The 20,381-nt window shown below is 36.0% G+C and overlaps 1 protein-coding gene and 1 long non-coding RNA gene across 3 annotated transcripts; one reads left to right on the forward strand and one right to left on the reverse strand.

Moving 5' to 3' along the window:
* Positions 1 to 1,212: 1,212 nt before the first annotated feature.
* LOC6650293 lies at positions 1,213 to 11,919 on the reverse strand. The gene is made up of 9 exons (XM_047011436.1): positions 11,258 to 11,919; positions 10,142 to 10,378; positions 9,648 to 9,901; positions 6,964 to 7,148; positions 6,456 to 6,806; positions 5,801 to 5,993; positions 3,920 to 4,018; positions 3,671 to 3,849; positions 1,213 to 1,447 (listed from the first exon to the last, which is right to left on the reverse strand). The coding sequence occupies exons 1-9, from the start codon at positions 11,895 to 11,897 to the stop codon at positions 1,306 to 1,308; spliced, it is 2,280 nt and encodes a 759-aa protein (XP_046867392.1). The 5' UTR covers positions 11,898 to 11,919; the 3' UTR covers positions 1,213 to 1,305.
* Positions 5,012 to 10,194, forward strand: LOC111519452. Of its 2 annotated transcripts, XR_006954415.1 has the most exons (6): positions 5,012 to 5,228; positions 9,113 to 9,193; positions 9,253 to 9,416; positions 9,500 to 9,562; positions 9,669 to 9,915; positions 10,017 to 10,194. It is a non-coding gene; the product is annotated as an uncharacterized LOC111519452 (long non-coding RNA). The 2 variants fall into 2 exon arrangements; XR_002724377.2 differs by lacking the exon at positions 10,017 to 10,194 and having other exon boundaries at positions 9,669 to 9,976.
* Positions 11,920 to 20,381: the final 8,462 nt, after the last annotated feature.

A 20,381-nucleotide genomic window follows, 5' to 3' on the forward strand; every position in this document is an offset into this window, starting at 1 on the left:
TTTGGTATTTAATGAGCTGCCAATTTGGTAATCGGTGTTTTGATGTCATTGTAGGGGCTGAAAAGTTTGTTGGCTCGTTGTGTTGTCTTTGGTATTTTGTTCCTGCTTCCGTTTATATAATTTTTTGTAATTTTACTTGTATTTGCAGAAAAGTGAAATCTGTTTTTTTCTTTTTCTTTTGGGGGTCTTTTCTTTTTCATTTTCATTTGCGTGCTAATTGCGATTGGCATTTACATAAATATTCATTTCATTTCAGTTCAGTTCAGTTAATTCCCGGCAGACATCAAAGCCACCTACACATTTTCCAGAGCCTGGCTAATAAATCTATTTATGCAAATGAGTTCCTTGTTTTTGAGCATTTTTTCTGCTGACAACAATTGGCGGATATGGCTGACTGGTGTTGCACCTTGATTTATGTGATGTGAATGATTATTGATTATTATTATTATTATTTCATTTGACTCTGCATGTGCCAAAAGCTTATCATATAGGGGAATATATGTAGCTATGAAAGTGAATAATATTCCCTTACCTTACGTTCCTTTGAGATTTAATTTCCTTTTAAATTCCTTTGATTTTCAATATTTCACCTTTTAAAGGAAACATTCAATTTTGAGTAAAATAGAAAACAAATTAAAGGTCATCCAGATTTCTAGTTTCATGTAAATTTCAATTGATTGAATGCTTTACATGACATTTAACACAATTTCAATTTATTTTCCAATTTACGTTTTGGCTAAAGAAAATTCTCTATTAACGTTTTTTTTTTTTTGTTCACATTGACTAATTCGATTCGCGGCCATGGCACACAATCTGAAGGGCAATTAATATATATTCTGATTTCATTATATTTGTTTTTTGCTACTGTGTGTATTTGTATTTGTTGTTGTTGATATTGTTGTAATTGTGGTTGTGATAAATTTAAAAAGTGTCAAGATAGCCAAATGAAAATTAAATGAAATAAAAATTTAAACAAAATCAGAATGAATATTAATGCTTCGTGTTTGTGTGGCAACTTAAGTTTTTAAACTTTTAAACTACAATAAATAAATAAATAAATATATTAATAATAAATAAATAAATAAATAGTTAAAAATTTAACAAGTAAATTATGCTTAAGCTAATACAATTAAATATGTCTATTTACAGTTCTGTTTAACAAACAAAAAAAATGACTTAAAAATTGCTCGTAGATGATTCTTATTTTTTCGTTCCATCCTTTTTATTCTTCTTTTATCCTTTTCGTCCCTCCTGTTTTCGGTTCTCTTCGTGTATTGTCTAGTCACCAATCAAGTTCAGTTCATTTCAATTCTCTGACATATTGCACTGTGGATGGAGAGTCCGGCAATTCTTTTGATCCTGGCCATCACGTGCTGCCTGAATGAGTCTATAGAAACGGCGAACAGCTTCATTCGCATGCGTTACAGCTTCTAGTTCGCTAGCATCACTGCAAGAGACAAGAATGAGAAACTTTACTAAACTTTTGTTTTGTGCAAAATTTAATTAATTCTCTATTTTTTTAAGCGACCAGCAGATGCCAGCGGATGCTGGTGGGTGCTCTTTAGTTCTTCCTTCATTGTAGGTAGCTGCGGGCCAAAATCAATGAGCATTTTTGTTATCTAACAGGAAGTTGGCTAATTAACTTTGCCATTGCAACGGCAACGTACTAAACTTTTTCGGCACATTCGGCGAAAGCATCTTTAATTGCTTTGACTTACTACCAAGAGCTTACTACCAAACTGCCTTAGAGTGAGAGCCTTTTGTGTTCATGGCAGGAAAAAACCGAAATCTCCCGCCTTTGGGCATATCCATAAAACTATGTAGGTTACTTGACTTTGACGCCTCCCGCTCGCTCTCGCTCTCTCTCTCACTCTCTGGTTATCTATTCAGACAAGTATTGTTGGTGGCCCTCCCACAGGATGTGAGAGTTTTTTTTTCGTTCCGATTTTACGATGCCTAGACTGAGAAGATGCCATGACAGCTAATGGATTTCATGTGGCTAGTGAAACGTAAATGTGTAATGAAATGGAGGTTGAGAGGCATAAAAACCCGAATCCTAAGTCAAGGCCAAAACTAATTTCATATGCTCTTTGCGATCCTTCCAATGGGTGTGAGTAAAAAAAGAAGACGTGACAAAACGATACAAGAGAAACATATTACTTCAAATAATTAAAGGAGAAAATAGAATGAAACATATCTTGTACTGTTCTCTTACAAGATGGGTTGACATTTTGTTAAGATAATAAATATGAATGAGTAGAATGCAAAATGAAATGCCAATTCTCTAACTATAAGTTAGTCAACCAAAAGTTTCACCTTGTCATCTTTTACTTAGACTTTTATACAAAGAAAAAAATTCAATGTAAACTTGTTTTGCACTTGACTACTGGCAAATTATCTATTCAAATGTAAGAATGTTGTAAATATATATGAAAGAGTAGAATGCAAAATAAAATGCCAATTTGCCAACTTTAAGTAAGTCAATAATTTTAACAAAAGTTTCACCTGACTTATCTCATACTTCCACTTCCATTTATTCTATACAAAACTTATTTTGCAGTTGGCAAATGGTAAATTATCTATTCAATTGAAAGAAATGTCTGACAGGCATTTTCAATTAGCCAAATCTATTTCAATTAATTTTCAACTGTAAACCGTAGCAAACCTGAGCTCAAGGACATTGAGTTCAGACTGTTTTGTCTATTTTTATTTGAATTTATGAGTACTTATATATATATATATATATTTATCCCTGTTGTCTTTGGGTTTTCGGCAAAGACAATTAAGCACACTTGGGACATTCAATTAATGACTTGTCATTGGCATAACGACTCATAAATCACACAATGCCTGCCAGGCAAAAATTTCTTCTTCCTTCTGTGCGTTCGTCTGGAGCCTTTTTTGGCTCTCCAATGCCCAAAAATGTAGCCAACAATGGCAATGGCTGTCATTGACAATGTGCTCTTCTTAAAATGTCAACAAACTTATCTTAGCAACAAGCAGGCCAAAAGAATATACAAAAAAAAAACATAAAAAAGAGAAACAAAAGAACTCTATGAATTTGCACCCATTGTTCCGTAATTGATCTCTGCCGTGTTTAACCACCAAGAAAATGGTATGATAAATATAAATTTATCTGGCCTGTGATATGCTCGAGCAACTTTCAATTGTGGATGACTGACTGACTTGACTGACTGACTGACTAACTGAGTGACCCATTGCCGAGTGTCAGTCTTTGACTCGGCATGCATGTGGGTGGAACCAAGAAAGTGCCACACGGCATGTGGCATGTGGCATGTATGGTTGCGCTTGGCTGGTCATGTGCACTTCTTCTTGAGGTTGGGACAAAACTGCACTCAAAACATTTGACAACCTACGAGCTACGCTTTCTTTTCACGCTTTTGCCTATTATTAATTGAGTGGTCGTGGTGGCGGCTTTTCACTAACAACAAGTGAAAATATATTTAACCAAAGCATTTTCGTCTTGACACCATTTGACTGCTTGACATTACAATTAGAGATGCTTGCCTAAATCTCCATAACTATTAGAGCACAACAAAAATGGGCAGTGAGCCAAGTTGATGGTCTCCGACAGCTAAGCAGTTGAATGGGCACATTAGCCATGCGTGCTATAATTGCAATTGAAATTCAATTCAAGGCCAACACTTACCGACTTAATTCAGCGGATACAAAATTACTATAAGGACTGTATTTCGATGGATCCTTGTACATTTCGCATACCATACGCTCTTTGCACAATTCGTTCTTTAGGCCCATCTGTTCAATAATTTTATCAATTTTCAGTAATATGGGACTGTAGAAGGGGTCATAGTTGAGCGGATAGAGTGGCTGAAAAAGTTAAAAGGAAAATGAAATTAGTTGCCAACAAAAATAAGATTCTTTGGTTGCCCAAACAAACCTGTCCGTCCTGCACAAATGGCTGATGTTCCAGTATTTTTTGCTGCTGTTGTATCAAACGTTGTTCGGCCTGTATGCGTATGGCCTCCTTTAGTTCGGGCTGTTGATAATAAAAGGTTACACATATACATATAGTTTTCATTTGTGACAAACATTAAGCCAGCTGTTGACAGCTCTTTAAGACATGTGTATGCCAAAATGCCCACGGCTGGCATACTTTCCCGACAAGTTCATATTGCTCTTGGTCGTTTATGCTCATTTAATTAAAGCCAACACCAGGTGATTTTGCAATTTTGTGTAGTGCAATGGCATAGTGCATTGTAATTATGACTTGGTTGACATGCTGAACGCCCCAAAAACATGGGAACTGCTGGCGTGGTGGTACTTGAAAGTGAAAACTGTTTGCAGTATGCATATACCATTCACCATCTAGGGGAACCTGCAATTTGCATGACTACATATTGCAGAAAAAAAACAAGAAACAATATACAAACTAACAAATCGTTCAGGCTGCAGTCTAACTGCAAACAGCAGACAACAGACAATAAACACAACTAGAAAGAAAAACTATTTGCTCTTTGAGGAAAGTGTCAATAAACGAAACGATGGGCCAAAGCCTCAACGTCTGGTCTAGACGTTTATTTGCTTTAAGTTTTGCCTCTGTCGATGAGTGAAAATATGCTGTAGTTTGATTGATTATATTGTCACCACTCTCGCACACTATGGGGGAGTCAGGTGGGACTGTCTCTGGTACAGGGCCACCTAATGACCCACACACACACACACACACATAAGACATTTGCAGAGCAAACACAAAAGGAAAGTTTTCACAAGCATCCATCCACACACAGACACCAACTACTTGCATGGACTTAATAGGATTACAGTAGAGAACTTTGACACTTTTAAATTATTAATAGAGAGAATATAAATTTTTCCAATAAATTGAGTAAAGTTTTTGCCAATTTAAAATGCCTTGCGAAAACTGAAAGCCCTTTTTGCATGTTTTCTTTTTGTTTGTGTTTGTAACCAACTAATGGAAAATATCTACAAACATTAAAATACATTTATTTACATTTGCATTATTTGTCAATGCTGTTCAAAATTTGAAAAAAAACGTATTCATTTGCCTTTGTCTGCTTAGTTTTCTTATATTACTCATAATTAAAATATGTCAATGTAAATTTGCCTTTTAGAATGAACTAAAAGTATGAAAGATGCAATTCATTATGACTATTTGGTCATCTGTATTCTATATTCTGATAGTATATTCTGTTGCTAAACTCAAAAATCTGTGCTTTCAAATATTGGTAAGTTTAACGAACAGGGTACGTATTTTGGAATCATTTTTATCAGTATAGCATATAGTTCTAAACTAAGTATTTGACGCAAACTACATACATACGAGGATCCTTGTCCACGTTGTTCAGATGCCTAAATGACTGGTCCGAAAAGACGGCTTAACTACCGTGGACTGAATTTTCGCTATGTGTAAACATTTCTCAGGCATAAGACCTTTCCAAGTGATTTAAGAAAGTTTTCTCAATCAAAAAGTTTTAATTTCGTTTACCAGTTATCCCTATCGTGAGTTTATACCTTTCAGAAAAACAAACTGATGTATGAGATAATACAAAATTAAAGGAAAAAAGTTTGATAATAAATCTCAAGTGCCTGTTCTTGATATATCTTGCTATATATGTATACTATAAAATCGTATTAAATTTTAACATTGAACTCTCTAATAAATCCATTTTATAATTGAAGATATTAATATTTAAATTTTGCCCAAATTTTAACTGAATTTATGGTCTTATTGTATGCCTATATGTACATTAATCTCTTTCTAAATTTGACTAATGTAATGATGTAATATAATACACACCGAAAGCTGTTGCTGTTGTTGTTGTAGTTGCTGCTGCTGCTGTTGATTGTTGCGTGCTGGTTCATATTGGGCAGCAATCTGTGCGGCTGCTGTTAGACCAGGTCCTGGCCCTGATCCTTGTCCGATAGCCTGTGGCGGTGGTGGTGGTCCTGCCACATATACCGGATGGGGTTGTGTAGATGCTGGCCTTGAGCTGAAAAAAAAGCAAAAATGTGACAATAGAGAGGGAGAAAAAGAGGGAGAGAGAGAGAGAAAGAGTTGTTTTTCATCTTTTGTTGGCTTGATTATGGAAAAGGGCAACTGTGGTTACTCTAGTCACTGTGGTTTAAGGTTAGACGTTTTTGTTGGTTACTCCCTTTTTGTGTATTTTAATTGGCGACAATTACAGCTATGGAATTTCGTGCTGTTTAGGTTTAATTAAAAATTGAAATAACAGTTAACCGAAAATTGTTACAATCTTTGGCAAAAAAAGCAATTTCGAAATTATTGCAAAGTGGGAAATGTTGTTAAATAGGGGAAAAATTTAAGCAATTTTAAAGCAAAGCAAAGCATATCCTTTTGGTTAGTTAGTGTGCGATATCGTGTGTTTGTGTTTGTGAGTGGGTTTTAGTATGTTTGTGTGTGTGTGCTCGTTGATTTTTGTGCCGTTTTGTACCTTTGTTTATCCTGATTTTGAAACGGATTAAAACTGTGACTAGAGGCATATACTTTTTGAGAATTCATTTGTTGGTTTTGCTGTTTGTGTTGTTGAATTGTTGGTGGTCTATGTTGTTGTGTGGGTGGCCAACGTTGTTGTTGTTGTTGTGGTGGTTGCTGTTGTTGTTGTTGTTGTTGTTGCTGTTGGTATTGCTGCTGTTGTTGTGCCTGTGTCAACTGTTGTTTGGAATAGCCTTGAGTTGTGCCCAATCCCCATGCATGCAGCTCACCAGCATCATTCGCCGTATGCGGCTTAAAATGATGTGAATTTTCCTCGATTTGTGCAACGCGATTAATATCGCCTATATATCTATTTGTGATGAAATAAAAGTTGTGTGGCAAGCATTGTTGATGTGTGTGTGTGTGTTTAGTGTGTGTGTTAAGAGACAAGACATTTAAGTACATACAACGAAAACAGAGACAACAGAAACATTCAAAGAGAAGAGCTAAATGATTTTGTTACTTACTCAGATCCCAAGCCGGGTCCACTGTTCTCCCAGGCGCCCTCGAAATGCTCATATCCTGGCCCTGGTCCATGGCTCTCGTGCAATGGCGCCCCATGCAAATATGTCGACGGATGACCCTTGGGTGGATGTGTGTAAATAATCTCTGGCACCGATTGGTGCTCTCCACTGTGCCATGGCGGCACAACCTAACAATAGAGCAAACACCCAGAAGGATGGGGAATGATAAGCTTAAATTGAAGAAATAATGGTCTAGCCGTTGTCGCTCTAGTATATATAGAGGGCTTCTTTTCTCTCTGCTTGACATTTAATAAACTCGACACCGAAAGTTTTTTTCAAATAATTTTTTTTGCGCCAAGGGTCGTTAGGGAAAGGCGCTGGGGCAGGCGGTGCGGGAAATACGTATAGGGGCTTCTTTAATATGGTGCGCACTTGAGCTATTTATATCCAATTTTACTTCCAACTCGAATAATACGCATTATGTTTTTTCTCTCTTTTGGCTTGGTTGGGTTTTTTTTTTTTTGGTTTTTACTCTCTGCCTCTTTGGCTCAGTTCAATGACTGCTAAATAGCCGTAAATAATAAATACGCACAAATATGTGAGAGTAGCTCTGATGATATGTGACATTAAGTGTATATATCTATATATATATCCATATGTTGACACTCAATAACAGAATGTCTTTACATACATTTTTGCTCGTCAGCTGATTATTTGTGCTTTTTATTGTTGGCTCAATTTTCTAGATTTTCGTTCTTTGGCTCAAGGACCAAAGTTTTTGGCACATTGCGCATTGAGCATAGCGAAAAAGAGGTGACAATCTAGGAAGAATATTTGCCACATCAGAAACAGCAAACCGAAAGACGACATGTGTTCCCCGCTAATCCTGAGTGGATGTTGGTGCTGTATACATATATAAGTGCTTTTGTGCCAATGTCTTGTGGTGTGGTGTGCTTGTGTGTGTGTGTGTGGGGCATGTTTAGCTGTGAAATAATTTAATTTTGGTGTTCACAGGAAACCAGGGTTGGATTGACAACAAGATGCTTTTAGAGAGCAATTGCCAAAGATTTCAAGAGCAAATGGAGTAAACATGAAAAGTTAGTCCAAGACTAGTTGTTGGGACTATCTTTTTAAAGTATAATATACTAGAAAAAAAGGAGTTCCAAAAGGCTTAATTCGATGTATATCATTGATTATAAAAAACCCTGAAATTGTCTTGAAATCATTTAAGATATAGAATAGATGATATATAGTCAACAAGCCCTTTTGTTTGCCATATCATTTATCTAGACTGTCGCTTATTACCATGGGTACTTTCCTTGGTAGTAATTATTATTATAAAGGACATGGTTTTAATCAATCAACCTGTATTTTACAAGCACTAGCAACGATTGCCTTCGGCTTAGACGAAAACTACAACCATGAAGTAGCCTGGGATTGGAATGCGAATCCTCGTTGTTTAGTTGAATAGTTAACTGGGCCACTTGTTAGTTAACAGGATTGTATTGACTTTTTAGTCTACTTCAGCAGACGATTTACAATAGAATAATAAAAATGGTCAGGATTTATCTTTCGCATACTCTTATGATTATTCTGAAGTCCAAGGTTCAATCAGTGGTCTTCTAAGGACTCTGAGTTTGACTCGTGAAAGTATATAAAACTTGTATGTATATATTCACATGAGAAGATATCTAAGCCAAGTGCTTTAAGGACTAAACAAAGACATTCCAACATAGTAAATTTGTTAGATAAAAGCTAGAAGTCTAAGCTTTTATTGTTAGCTGTAAAGTAGAAACTATCTGTCTGCAAGATTACCTGGCTCAGACACAAGGTTAAAGGTAAATCTCTAACGTGGATATACTTTAATATGAAAAAACATGCCAGCTAGATTATCCTTAGAGCTTATATGTATATGTATATGTATGTGCTCAAAGCTAAAGGTAAAAGCTGCAATCAATTCTTTCGTATTATTTGCCCAGCGCCCTGGCAATGGCAAACAAAAATTTCGAAATAAATAACTCATAAATATCTAGGCATGTGCTCGCATTTGGCTTACAAGTGGCAGACAAAGACGGAGACAAGCAGCAACAGAAGCAGCAGCAGCAGATATACATATAATCCTTGCAAACGAATACATTTATTTTGCCTTTAGAAACGACAGGATTTCATTTGATGCTATGTCAAGCTGCTAGAAACCGTGTATGTATATGAAATGGAATGAGTTCTAGACTGCGTAGGTTGCCCTTGAGAATTTGCTAAGAAGTACGCGTGTTAATTTCTATAAGTCCTTAGTGCCGGAATTCAATTAGCCAAACACTTTCGTGTACTTTTTTAATTGAACTTCCGTAAAGTGTGGGAAGAAGCTAAAAATATACATATGAACATACTCATCATCAGCAGAAAGACCAGACACGCTGTGAAAGACTGACAGCAGCCACATTCGTTCATTCATATATGTATGTATATATACATAGATAAGTAGACAATATGTTGTATGAGTAGCTTAACCATTTTGACTTTTTAATGAAATTCTTCAAAGTCTTCCGAAATCTGTGCGCGTGCATGCGTAGACCTCATAACTGGCATATCTAAGCATATACAGGTTAGCCCCGCCCAGTTTAAATATATTAAAAGTGAAAGAAAACTTTTGACAATATTATTTGTGTTTTTTTTTTGTTGGTACTTGCCGTATGATGATGGTCGATAAGATGATGATGATGATGATATTTGGTGGTATGATACGATTGCTGGTAATACGAGCATAACTTGAACAGATGCGACAGTGCCGGGAACAGGAAGAGCAGGAACTTTAGTAGCAACTTCTTGGCTGCCCCAACTCCAATGACAATTGGCAGCAACCAGAATAACTTGATCTTGATGATTTTGATGATTAGCAGCAAGGCCAGAAAAGATAGCAACAATTTGCTGCGTAGAAATTTTTCTAAGGAAACGAAAGTACGAAAGTTGGCAATCCAAAGTTGAAATATATATATATTTTTTTCTCTCTTTTCTTTAACTCTGCATTGCATTTTTGGTTATTTTTTTTTTGGCAACAGGTTGAAATTATTTAAATGCACTCGCAAATTGCCAAGAGAAGCTGGAGAGTGAAAGCGAATCATCGCCAATCTTCTCTAAATAAAATGGAGGTTTTTTTTTGTGTGGATATATGCATATTACTTACGTATTTTCTTCATGATTATCTTGCCAGCCAGACGGGCTTGCACTTCCTGCTTTGGTATTAGCTCCAACTTGGCAATGATTCCATTGCCTTCGATGGCCCGTGGCGATATACGAAATGTGGCACCATCAAACATGACTTCTGGCAGATCCACCTCAAGATCGTGTGTCATGGCAAATTTAATGCTTTTTCCATAGAGTGCATTAGTCACTTCCTCGATGGGGCTATCCGGGGTGGTTGCTGCTGTTGACCAAATATACGGGTTAATAATGAATGACAGTTGTGGGACAATGAAAGTTAAATTGATAATACATGAATGAACAAACAAGTTCAGCATTCGAGAATTAAATGATTTTACTTTTCGCAACAAAAAAAAACAAAATCCAGTTTAAATCCAAACGGTTTACCATGTCTTTACTTAATCTTTATAGATACACAGAACGGATGTCTTTAACTGTTGAAATTGCTTGAAAATTGCTTAAACAGATAAATTTAATGTTATCTTTTAGGTGCTAATGTTTTCTTGCTGTCGATTACTTAACATTTAACTACCTTGATTGTTGTAAATTTATGTTGTTTTTTTTTTTGTTTAACTTCTTATTTAACTTTTTTTTTTCTTTTACTTGTATTGTTGTTGCTCGATTACATTAGCAAAAGAAAATAGCTACTGAGGGCAGAGCTATTGGGCGCGTAATTGAGCGCAGTCAAAGCGCCGTGACTCACATGAATGAGAGATCGGAGCCATGGCAATGCGTATCTTTTTTCTTATTTTGTTTTTTTTTTTTGTTAACATAAAATCAAATCAAAACTCAGCAAGTGAAAGTTGCTAGCTTTATTTTTTTTCTGGTATTTTTTCTTCTTTCTTTTTGAACGTGCCAAGAAAAAAACAAAAACAAAAAGGTAAACAAAATGAAGCAAAGAATCGAATGTTCAAGCGGGCAGATGTGAAAACTGATATTTAAACTGAAAATAAAAGCAGTTCAGAGAGGAAGACAGAGAGAGAGAGAGAGAGAGAGAAAGAGAGAGAGAGAGAGAGTCAAATGAGGCAAGGGCTTGGTCATTTATAGCTTACATAAGTTATATTTGCCTATGAAATGAGAATGATTTAAGATGACTTACCGGCACGGCCCTCATTGGGTATTTGATTTATATGCTCGTCCGTGTGTGATTCTGCAGCATATTGAACTTGATTTTTGAAGAATTTCAGACGCTGTGTAACATTCACATCCTGCTGATCTAGGGCATCGTTTAGATAGCTATAGACATTCTTCTGAAAACACGAGATATCCGGCTTAGTATAACAATCGCGAATAATGCCATCCCATAGATCATTGCCGCTGGAGAAGCGACGAGCGAAACGCAGTAGCAAGGAATCATTGGCTAATCGCTTCTTTGTTATTGGGGATTCATCTGTGGTCGCATTTACAACAGGCTGCCAGTCTTCCTGTCCTGATTCTGGCTCTGTCTCTGGGTCTGGGTCTTGTGTTGTTGATGGCTCCGTGGAAGTTTGTTGATTTAAAGGTGTTGTGGACGCATGGCGGTTGGCTCGTCTCATGTTTATTGCTGTCTCATCCGCTTTGACGACAACCACCGCCAGCTCGATTAGGCAGAGCATGGCCAGAAGCAGTAAAAACAAAGTGTTTGATTTGACCATGGCTGGGTGGCTGTTGCGATTTCTATTTCTATTACTCCGGTTAGAGGATGTGCTATGGCTCTCACTTGTTGTCCAATTATGGGTCATCCAGTTTTTTTTCAGCATTTTCAATTTCACCCAAGTCGAGTCAAGTCAACTCAACTCAACTCAGCTCTTTGTTGTGTCTGTGGCTGCGATTGTGGGCTGATTAACACTTGTTAATAGAACCAGCAATTTGCACCTCCGAACTGCAAATTGCAGTTTGATGCAGGAGGGCTTAACTTGCAATTTGTCTGTCCAAAAAGGTCTTTATTTATTTGGATGCGCTTGACTTGTTGTCTGATTGTTAAATTAAGTAGGCTATGCTGCCCCTTTGGGGCCGTCTTTGAGCCGCAAAGAGAGAGAGAGAATGGACAAAATCAATTTATGAGCCAAATTGTTCCAAGCAAAAACCCGCTTAGCACGTAAACACAATTTCATTGAATTCCATTGACAATTTGATTTCAAAACAAGCACACACACACACATACACAAACACACTTCTTTATTTTTGGCCACTTTATTGTGCTTTCTTCTGCCACTTTTTCTTTTGTGTTTAAAATTTCGCTATTGCATTTAGCACATTTTCTATTTACTTTAATGCTCCAAACCGGCAAAACTAATAAGAAGCAAACAATCCAAACTATAGACCAGGCCTATCTCTGCAATTACTTCATCCAAATGCGAGTCACACCTACGGTCTAACGGTTCACTTGTCTTGCCGCGTATTTCGCTAGACGATTTTCTTGACTGGATCGTCTCGTGTGCGCATGCGTGCGCGTCTGACCAACAACTGACTCTTAGACCGCTCGTCGTGCCAGCCAAGATCATGGCCAGGCCGCTCTCCAGCCAAGGCGCGAGTTGCTTTCGTTAAGTCGCTTTAGACGTTTCGTTCAAATTGTCGTTAAAATTTTTGCATTGCTCGGCGTACCTTGTCTCTTCCTCTGCACTTATTGCATTGCACGCTGTTTCGAGTTGATATGGTCTTCTTGTTTAACTTTTCTTCAAGATTCTTCCGCTAACTGTAGTCGTTTGCTCTGGGTTTTTCCTATCTCTTGCCTTGGCTTGATTTGTCTTCCACACTGAAAGTTGCTTAGCCGCCAAAGTCTAACTTTGTTTATATTTTCCAGTTAGTTTTGATTGTTTCAAGTGCAGTTTTCTGTCTGGCGGCTCTCTGTTGTCTGTTTGCCGATGTCGTTGAACAAGTTTTTCTTTAAAGACAATGAGTTTATAAGATGATTTTTAGTTTGTTTATAGATTCACATTGAAATATGCATATTAGCTTTTACTCTTTGGGTCACCCAAAACCGCCATAAAAGTTTATTGATTGGAAATTGGGATAAATTCCTAAAGATTCTGTAAATTATTCGGTTAGAATTTGGCATAGTTTTGTTAAAATTTTTTTTTGGGAAAAGTAAGACTTTTTGAGTAAGAAGAAATAAAGCAATATAAAATAGAATACACAATAAAAATTTAAAAAATTGTGTTTAACATGTTATTTTATTTCATGCGTTAATTATTTGATATTTATATTTAGTTTTAGTATGTACATGGCAGAGTTTAGACTTATTATATGTATTTTTAGATATGATATAATAATGGAAAATATTTTGTACAATGTTTACTATTTATGGCAAAGAAAAATAGAATGGAAAAACCTAAGATTGTGTTGAAAATAAGAGTTTTATTTTTTAAACTACATTCCGTTTTGTTAATAAATGTTGTAGTTAAATTTGTACCCTAGTTTTAAAATGTTTAAATGCTTTCGAAAGTATAAAACGATGAAATTGTCCTGACTATTGCTAAAATTTGTACAACAAATTATTTGTTGGTTTAAAAAACCTATGGAGAAGAGAAGTACTCAAGGGTGATAAGGACCGATCTAGATAAGTGATTTATCATTTTAACCGAGGATATATCTGCAGGGTGCTATACGCAATTGATGTTTGACATTTTTTGTTTCTAACATTCGGGGGAAATTACAATCTCGTAATAATTATCAATTATCTGTTTTTGAATATGGATAATATAAAACTTATACCACCTAGAATAACAATAAACAAGTGATATCCCAATCGAAAGAGTTGGCCGACTATAAATCGACCGCCAAAGTGAACGGGCAGTCTAGGAAGTGCTAAACGTAATTAATGTTTAACACTTTTAATCAATATATAAATCAATACAATACAAACTTCAAAGATCAACTTAGGGCAAAGATGCGACTCTATGACTGACTCAAAAATGTAGACATTTCAAACGGATCTGTCTAGTTTAATGTGTAAAGAGAAAACCATGTTTGCTATTATTGTTGATGGAAAATGTCCATACGGTTAGTGAGCTGTTAATAAGAAGTGAAAATATTAAAGAGAAAACTCGTAAATTTAAATCTTGCTGTTACGCCCATGAAAACCTTTTCAATAAAAATGTAAATTATTGACAGCAACAAACAAAGGCAAATGCCCACGTGTAACATAAGTATGTAGATTAATAGATAGATTTGAATCTGAAGAACACAGTAATTTATTTAATCAAATTACCATTGATAGAGACAAAATTTTCTACCTTACTTAAAGCCTATTCTATTCAGTCTCAATTATCTACTTGTCATTTGTTAATAGGCCATAGGCAATTCTTTTATTACCATTGGCAGACATCTTGATATAATCTGCATTGCCATTTATAATGTCTATAACATAATCAATTATACTAAATTACGTACACAGCTGCAGACGCTCCACACACACACAAAACACACACACACGCACTGTCACACACACTGTTTGAGTTATGATTATTATTTTTAATGAGCTCGCTTGTTGAGCTTCGACCACGTTAATGTTGTTGTCCACAGTACGTATGCGTAACATTTTTTTTGAAAATGACATATGCTTTAAGTTACGACAACGACAAATTTTGTGAGTATGTTTTTTTTTCTGTGTTATTATAGCTTTTCGTATTAAACATATTCTATTAAAGTGCCATGTCGGCTTATATCATGGCAAACAGAAATGGTCATAAAACAAACACTAACACAATAATACAATTGCAATGCATACTTACATACATACATACATGTATATGTATGTGTAAAGTACTTGGCCAGCAAACTAGTTTGCCATCTCAAGTAGACATAGGAAGGGGAAGTTAGCAGAACAACAATCAAACCACTCATATATGATGTAAGAAAAGGGGTTTTTGGAGTTCAGACAATGTCAGAGACCTAGACCGTTAGGTGTCTTCAAGGGTTAGTGGCCAAGAGATGAGTGAGCTTCAGAGAACTCAGTTCTAGTTATTTGGCAAATAAGTATAATCACAATTCGTATACATAAATTTATGGCCTGTCTTATATAAATTATGAGATTTATTTGTTTAGTTAAGGCTTTCACTGCAAATGCGATTTATTTTGCGTTTGTATGTTTTTTTTTTGTTGGTTTTTTCTTTATGATGATTCCATTACATCTATCTTAATGGCACTAGCGAGCCAGATTACATTTTGGTAACAAGCTTTCGCTGTGCTGCCACTTCAGCGGTGACAGCATTTCCCAGAGATTTTTATTGCATTTTTATGTGACAATTTCTGAAGACAACCAAAACACACACACACACACACGTACAAGTACATACATCACTTTACTTTTCTGCTGTTTATCAGGTTTATTTGTTGAGAAGTTATTATGTAAAAGAAATCATCCTCTAAGCCATTGTATCTCATTTGGAATCTCCGTGGAGCAACTTTCAATTTCAATTTTAGTCCAAAAAATACGGCGAGTTAGTGAATGTATCTAATAGATAACTAATTTCTCTTTATGCGTGTCAGTCGATTTGTAAGCTATTCGAGTCTAGCGTGCAAATATTTCTCTAAATTATGTCTAGGTTTTTGTTTCGTTGTGCTTTTTTTTCTTCTTTTATTTGCTTTTAGAGAAATCTATAAGGGGAGCAAAAACCAAATTCACTTTCATTGCGGTTAACCAACTCGACTAACTCGATGGCTTATTAAATTCAATTAGATTGAATTTATATGTGCAAAGGTGTGCAACGAAATAAAGCAAAATAAAATAAATACTCTCTTCACTTGATAATGTGGCAATAAATATGCAAGTTTGATATCCATTTTTAACAGCTATGCGGTTTATGCTTGATTGATTTGTTATAATCGGAAATTTAATCGATTTTATTGATTTGCCATTAAAGAAAGCAAACAAAAAATGGTGCTAAACTTGAAGGTTTTATTAATGCCAAGTTACTTTCTTTTTTTTTGGTTTTTTGAGATGCTAAATTCATGCAGAGCGCTCTCAATTTGTAAAACATTTTATGTACTTGTCGGCTTTAAGAACAAAATACCGCCTTGCACGCTATGTAAACACACACACTCCCATACACACACACAACGGCGGCAACACGTGTTTACTTACAAGGCCAATTAATTGCTATTCTAATGTGAACACCTTCTAACAAATTGTGCTGGGTATTAGAGCGCGAGTTGAGATTCACATCTGGCATGCGCTAATAATTCAAGTGTACTTAGTACGTAGATAGACCACCCGCTCACCCTCGCCGACTAAGAACTTTATGAAGTCTCAATGCAGGTCGTTTCCGTTTGAATGTGAGAGAAAAATTTCACTTTTACATACACACTAAAAATTGTTTGACAACAGGTTTTGTAACCTGTCCCCGGTAGCCTTGCTGCAGCATCACCAGTTTGGCAACCAGTTGGCAACCAAATGTTGCCTGGTCATTCAGAGTTGGTTCAGTCGGTTGCAATTTAAGAAACTAGGTCAAATATATGCATTCCCATTGGGGCAATCATCATGAATGGCCCGTGTATACATATATTTATATTTGGCTATTACTTACTAAACTAACTTGTTGGCGCCAGTTGTTTTGGTTGTTGGTCGTTAGATACAACAAATACTAGCATCCAATTAACACATAATTCTGATGTACATTTTTGGTGTTGCGTGACGGCTAAGCAATTAGCGAGAGCATTTGTTACTGTTGTTGTTGTCGTTGTTGTTTTTGGACTTTCGCTCTCTGTTTTCACAAAACAAACAAATTTCCACAAATCATATTAAGAATTAATCTTTGCCGCAGTGCGTTTGTCTTTCACTTTTACAGTTGTTGTTGTTGCTGTTTATTACTTTTTTTTTTTTATTTGGTTAAATCACACCCGCAGCGGCGCGTTAAACGTTCGACGTGTAGAGTTGAAAACCAACTGAGTTTAGGTGCCAGATTGTGGTGTCTGCAAAGATATAACCAACTTGAGACTGTCTTGGGTGAATGTAAGCTAAGAGTTAGAAAGAGAAAGCATTTCACTGCAAGCCAAAAACTATGCAACATTATTTTGTTATCTATATTTTTTATTTTAGTTTTGCTGCAAACCATAAAAAAGTTGGCTAACTTAGACTCGGCCAAAAAATATCGTTTTTAACTTTAGCAAAAAATAATGAAAAAAAGTCAAGAATATGTGGCAAAGGTAAAGGTAAAGTTAGTTTGCTATTTTAAGTGTATTTTATAGTTTAGAATTTCTATGTGTTGCCTGTTGTTTTATTTCAGTAAACTTTGTACATTTTCTTGAGTTTTCGTTCAAGTTGTAGACAAAAGAGTTAAAGGCTAATTTGTAAATCCATATTTCCACATTCCCTTCCATTAACCCCGATGAAACTATTCATGAGAATTGATTGATCTAAAGAGAAAACACCACCTTCCGTCGAGGGTCAAACTCGAAACCGACAATAATATAATATGAGTAGGTCTTGACTAAACCACCAACTAATTTGTGAGATAATATGCATGTGTATATATGTAATAATAAGCTATATGAAAGGAATGCAGTAAATTTTGTAGCAGTTAGTTTCGGAAATGTGGCAGTATAAATATTAACGAATGGCAATGCGAGAATAACGTTATAGATTAGAACAGGGAAGAAAAATATGAGCCATGTTGCCCCTATTTTCTACCCCCAATGGCCGATTTCCTTTACCATAATTATGAGTTAGATTCGTCACTCACGAACGGCTCCTTTTAAGATGTGGAGAATTCACGATAGCTTTGAGGAGCCAACAAGCACTTTTATTTACGGACTAAGAGAGACTACTAATCAAGATTATTACAGTAAATATTGACACTAATTTCATAAAAATTTTAAATAAAATTCTGTTTATTTGTATTTGGCTTATTCAGCATAAAATGTATGCATGTATACATAAAAATTATACTGCTTCTGTTATAAGTGTATCTTTTTGAATGGTCTCAGGGTTAATTAATGTTTCTGAGGCTAAGCGAACACTTGGTGTTGGATTGATGTCATTTGAGGTATCTGACTTGCTGGGAAGCCTGAATTTATCTTTGAATGCCTCAATAATCGTATGCTTCTCATTGTTGTTTGTATTGACTGTAGACTCTGTAGAATTTTCATTGAATTTTTCAGTTCTATTATTTAACTTTTGTTTCCATTCATCGAAAAAATGCTTTTTGGGTATGTCGCTCTCCGTTGTTGTGGGCTCAGTTGGCTTAGTTGGAGTTTCAATGGTAGTAGTTGACGATTTCGTGAATTTTTCTTTCAAGTGAGTCCGATTCTGCCAATTGCCTTTCCATTCTTTAAAAATATTTTGCCTTACTGGATATTCATCTGTTTGATTTGGTCGTTGTTTATCCCATTTTTGTTGCCATCCTCCATGCCTTTCCTGGATGGACTCCAGACGGTCGTCATTTTTAGATCCATTTTTTCGTTTCTGCGTATTCGATTTAGAATGACTGGGAAGTGTTTCGGGTTGTGGAATGGGTAAAAAGTAAGGGAGGTAAACGGGTATTGGATAGAAATTAGGTGGCATATAAGGAGATTGAATGGAGGACATTAATGAAATGGATGATAAAGCGGAGGCCGATTGCTGAGAAAGCATTGGAGTATTAGACCATAATTGAGACAAAGAAGGTGAAGCATTTAGATAATTTTGGTGTTTCGGTGGTTTCGACATGTTTACTCGATGGGCATGGTGGCAATCTGATGGCTTCGATGTCTTTGGAGCAACAGTCGTCGGGGCAATTGCTGTCACTGGTTCCTCTTTCTCTGCTTCAAATGTGGTCATTTCCATGGCATCCACGCTCATTGATTCTAAACTTTCTTGGTTCAATATTTTTGACTCTTCTGTGTTGATTGCTTGTGTTTCCACATAGTTTGTTAATGGCACTGCCCATGAAGTGCTTATCCATGATATGCATAATAAAGGAAGTATAACTGTCGAAGAGTGTTTTATTTTAAACAATATTCATTTAAAACAATCCAACAAATAAAAATTTACTTACCTCTAACACAAGCGTTCATGGCGATTCAAAAGATACTAAATTTCCACAGAGATTTGGCTCCTTTTATATATATGTATGTCATGAATGATTGAAATATAGGTTAATACGAAGATCTATCAATTTGCTAATTAAAAATTCGCACGTGCTACCAGCCATGGAGAAAGAAAAAGATAATTGACCGATATTAATCTGTTAATTAGAAACAAAAACTTCTGAATGGAGAACATTTGAAACAAAAGTTTAAGTTTTGCAAAAATCAAATTTCATCAAAAGAGTAAATTTTCCACAAAAAAAAACCTATTTTTATACCTCTGCAAAAAGGGTATATTAATTTTGGTCAAAAGTGTGCAACGCATAGAAGGAAGCATCTCCGACCATATAAAGTATATATATTCTTGATCAGCACGACGAGACGAGTTCAAATAGCCATGTCCGTCCGTCCGTCCGTCCGTCCGTCCGTCCGTCCGTCTGGATCAACGCAAACTCCTCCTAGACCGTAAGAGCTACAGAGCTGAAATTTTGCACGTAGGCTTGTATATACTGCAGGGGTTGTATATCTCGGATCGGATCACTATATCATATAGCTCCCATAGGAACGATCTTTCGAAAACAGTGACTTTTGTCGATAACTTCGTTACTTTTGCCGCGATTGCTTTCAAATTAATGATTTGTTAGTTTAATATATCTGTTAATGACTGTGCCGAATTGGATAAAGATCGGGTGACTATATCATATAGCGCCCATAGGAACGATCGGTGGAAAACAGTGACTTTGATCAATATCTTCGTTATTTCCTATGTAGGCCGTTTTTTTGGACACATTAGCCCTTTTAGCTTAAACGTTTTTCCACTCTGATGGCTACAGGTAAGGAAAAAGTTACCAAAAAAGTTGCAAGGGTATACAAACTTTGACGCGGTCGAAGTTAGCCCCGGCCCTCTGGTTCACATTTGTTACGATGCAATATCAAAAACGCTTGCTTAATTCTGAGAATTTCGATGATGTAAATCCCAAAATGGGCGCCTATTGTCAGCATCAGATTGTCCATGATGTTGCCACAGATGCGGATATTTTCTGTGATTGCATAGGTGGTGCCTTCTCCTTGTTGGGTCAGCAGGTCTGTTTTTGATGTTGATGTTGGCACCGCTGATGAAGTTGTTGATATGGTAGTCTCTGTTGTTGTTGTCGATGAAGAAGAAGCTAGAGCTGTTTACGTTGTAGCTTCTGTTCTATGGAATCTATTTGAATGGAATTAAATTATGGTATATGACC

This window comes from Drosophila willistoni, chromosome 3R (genome assembly GCF_018902025.1).
Source record: "Drosophila willistoni isolate 14030-0811.24 chromosome 3R, UCI_dwil_1.1, whole genome shotgun sequence".
In the NCBI taxonomy this organism is placed as follows: domain Eukaryota; kingdom Metazoa; phylum Arthropoda; class Insecta; order Diptera; family Drosophilidae; genus Drosophila; species Drosophila willistoni.

Excerpts from the sequence above, each read along its gene's own strand:
- LOC6650293 (XM_047011436.1), bottom strand. The coding sequence starts at position 11,897 with ATGCTGAAAAAAAACTGGATGACCCATAATTGGACAACAAGTGAGAGC. Across the intron at positions 9,902-10,141 it reads GATAATCATGAAGAAAATAC|AAAAATTTCTACGCAGCAAA; the intron begins GTAAGTAATATG and ends TCGTTTCCTTAG. Across the intron at positions 5,994-6,455 it reads CAAAATCAGGATAAACAAAG|CTCAAGGCCAGCATCTACAC; the intron begins GTACAAAACGGC and ends CTTTTTTTTCAG.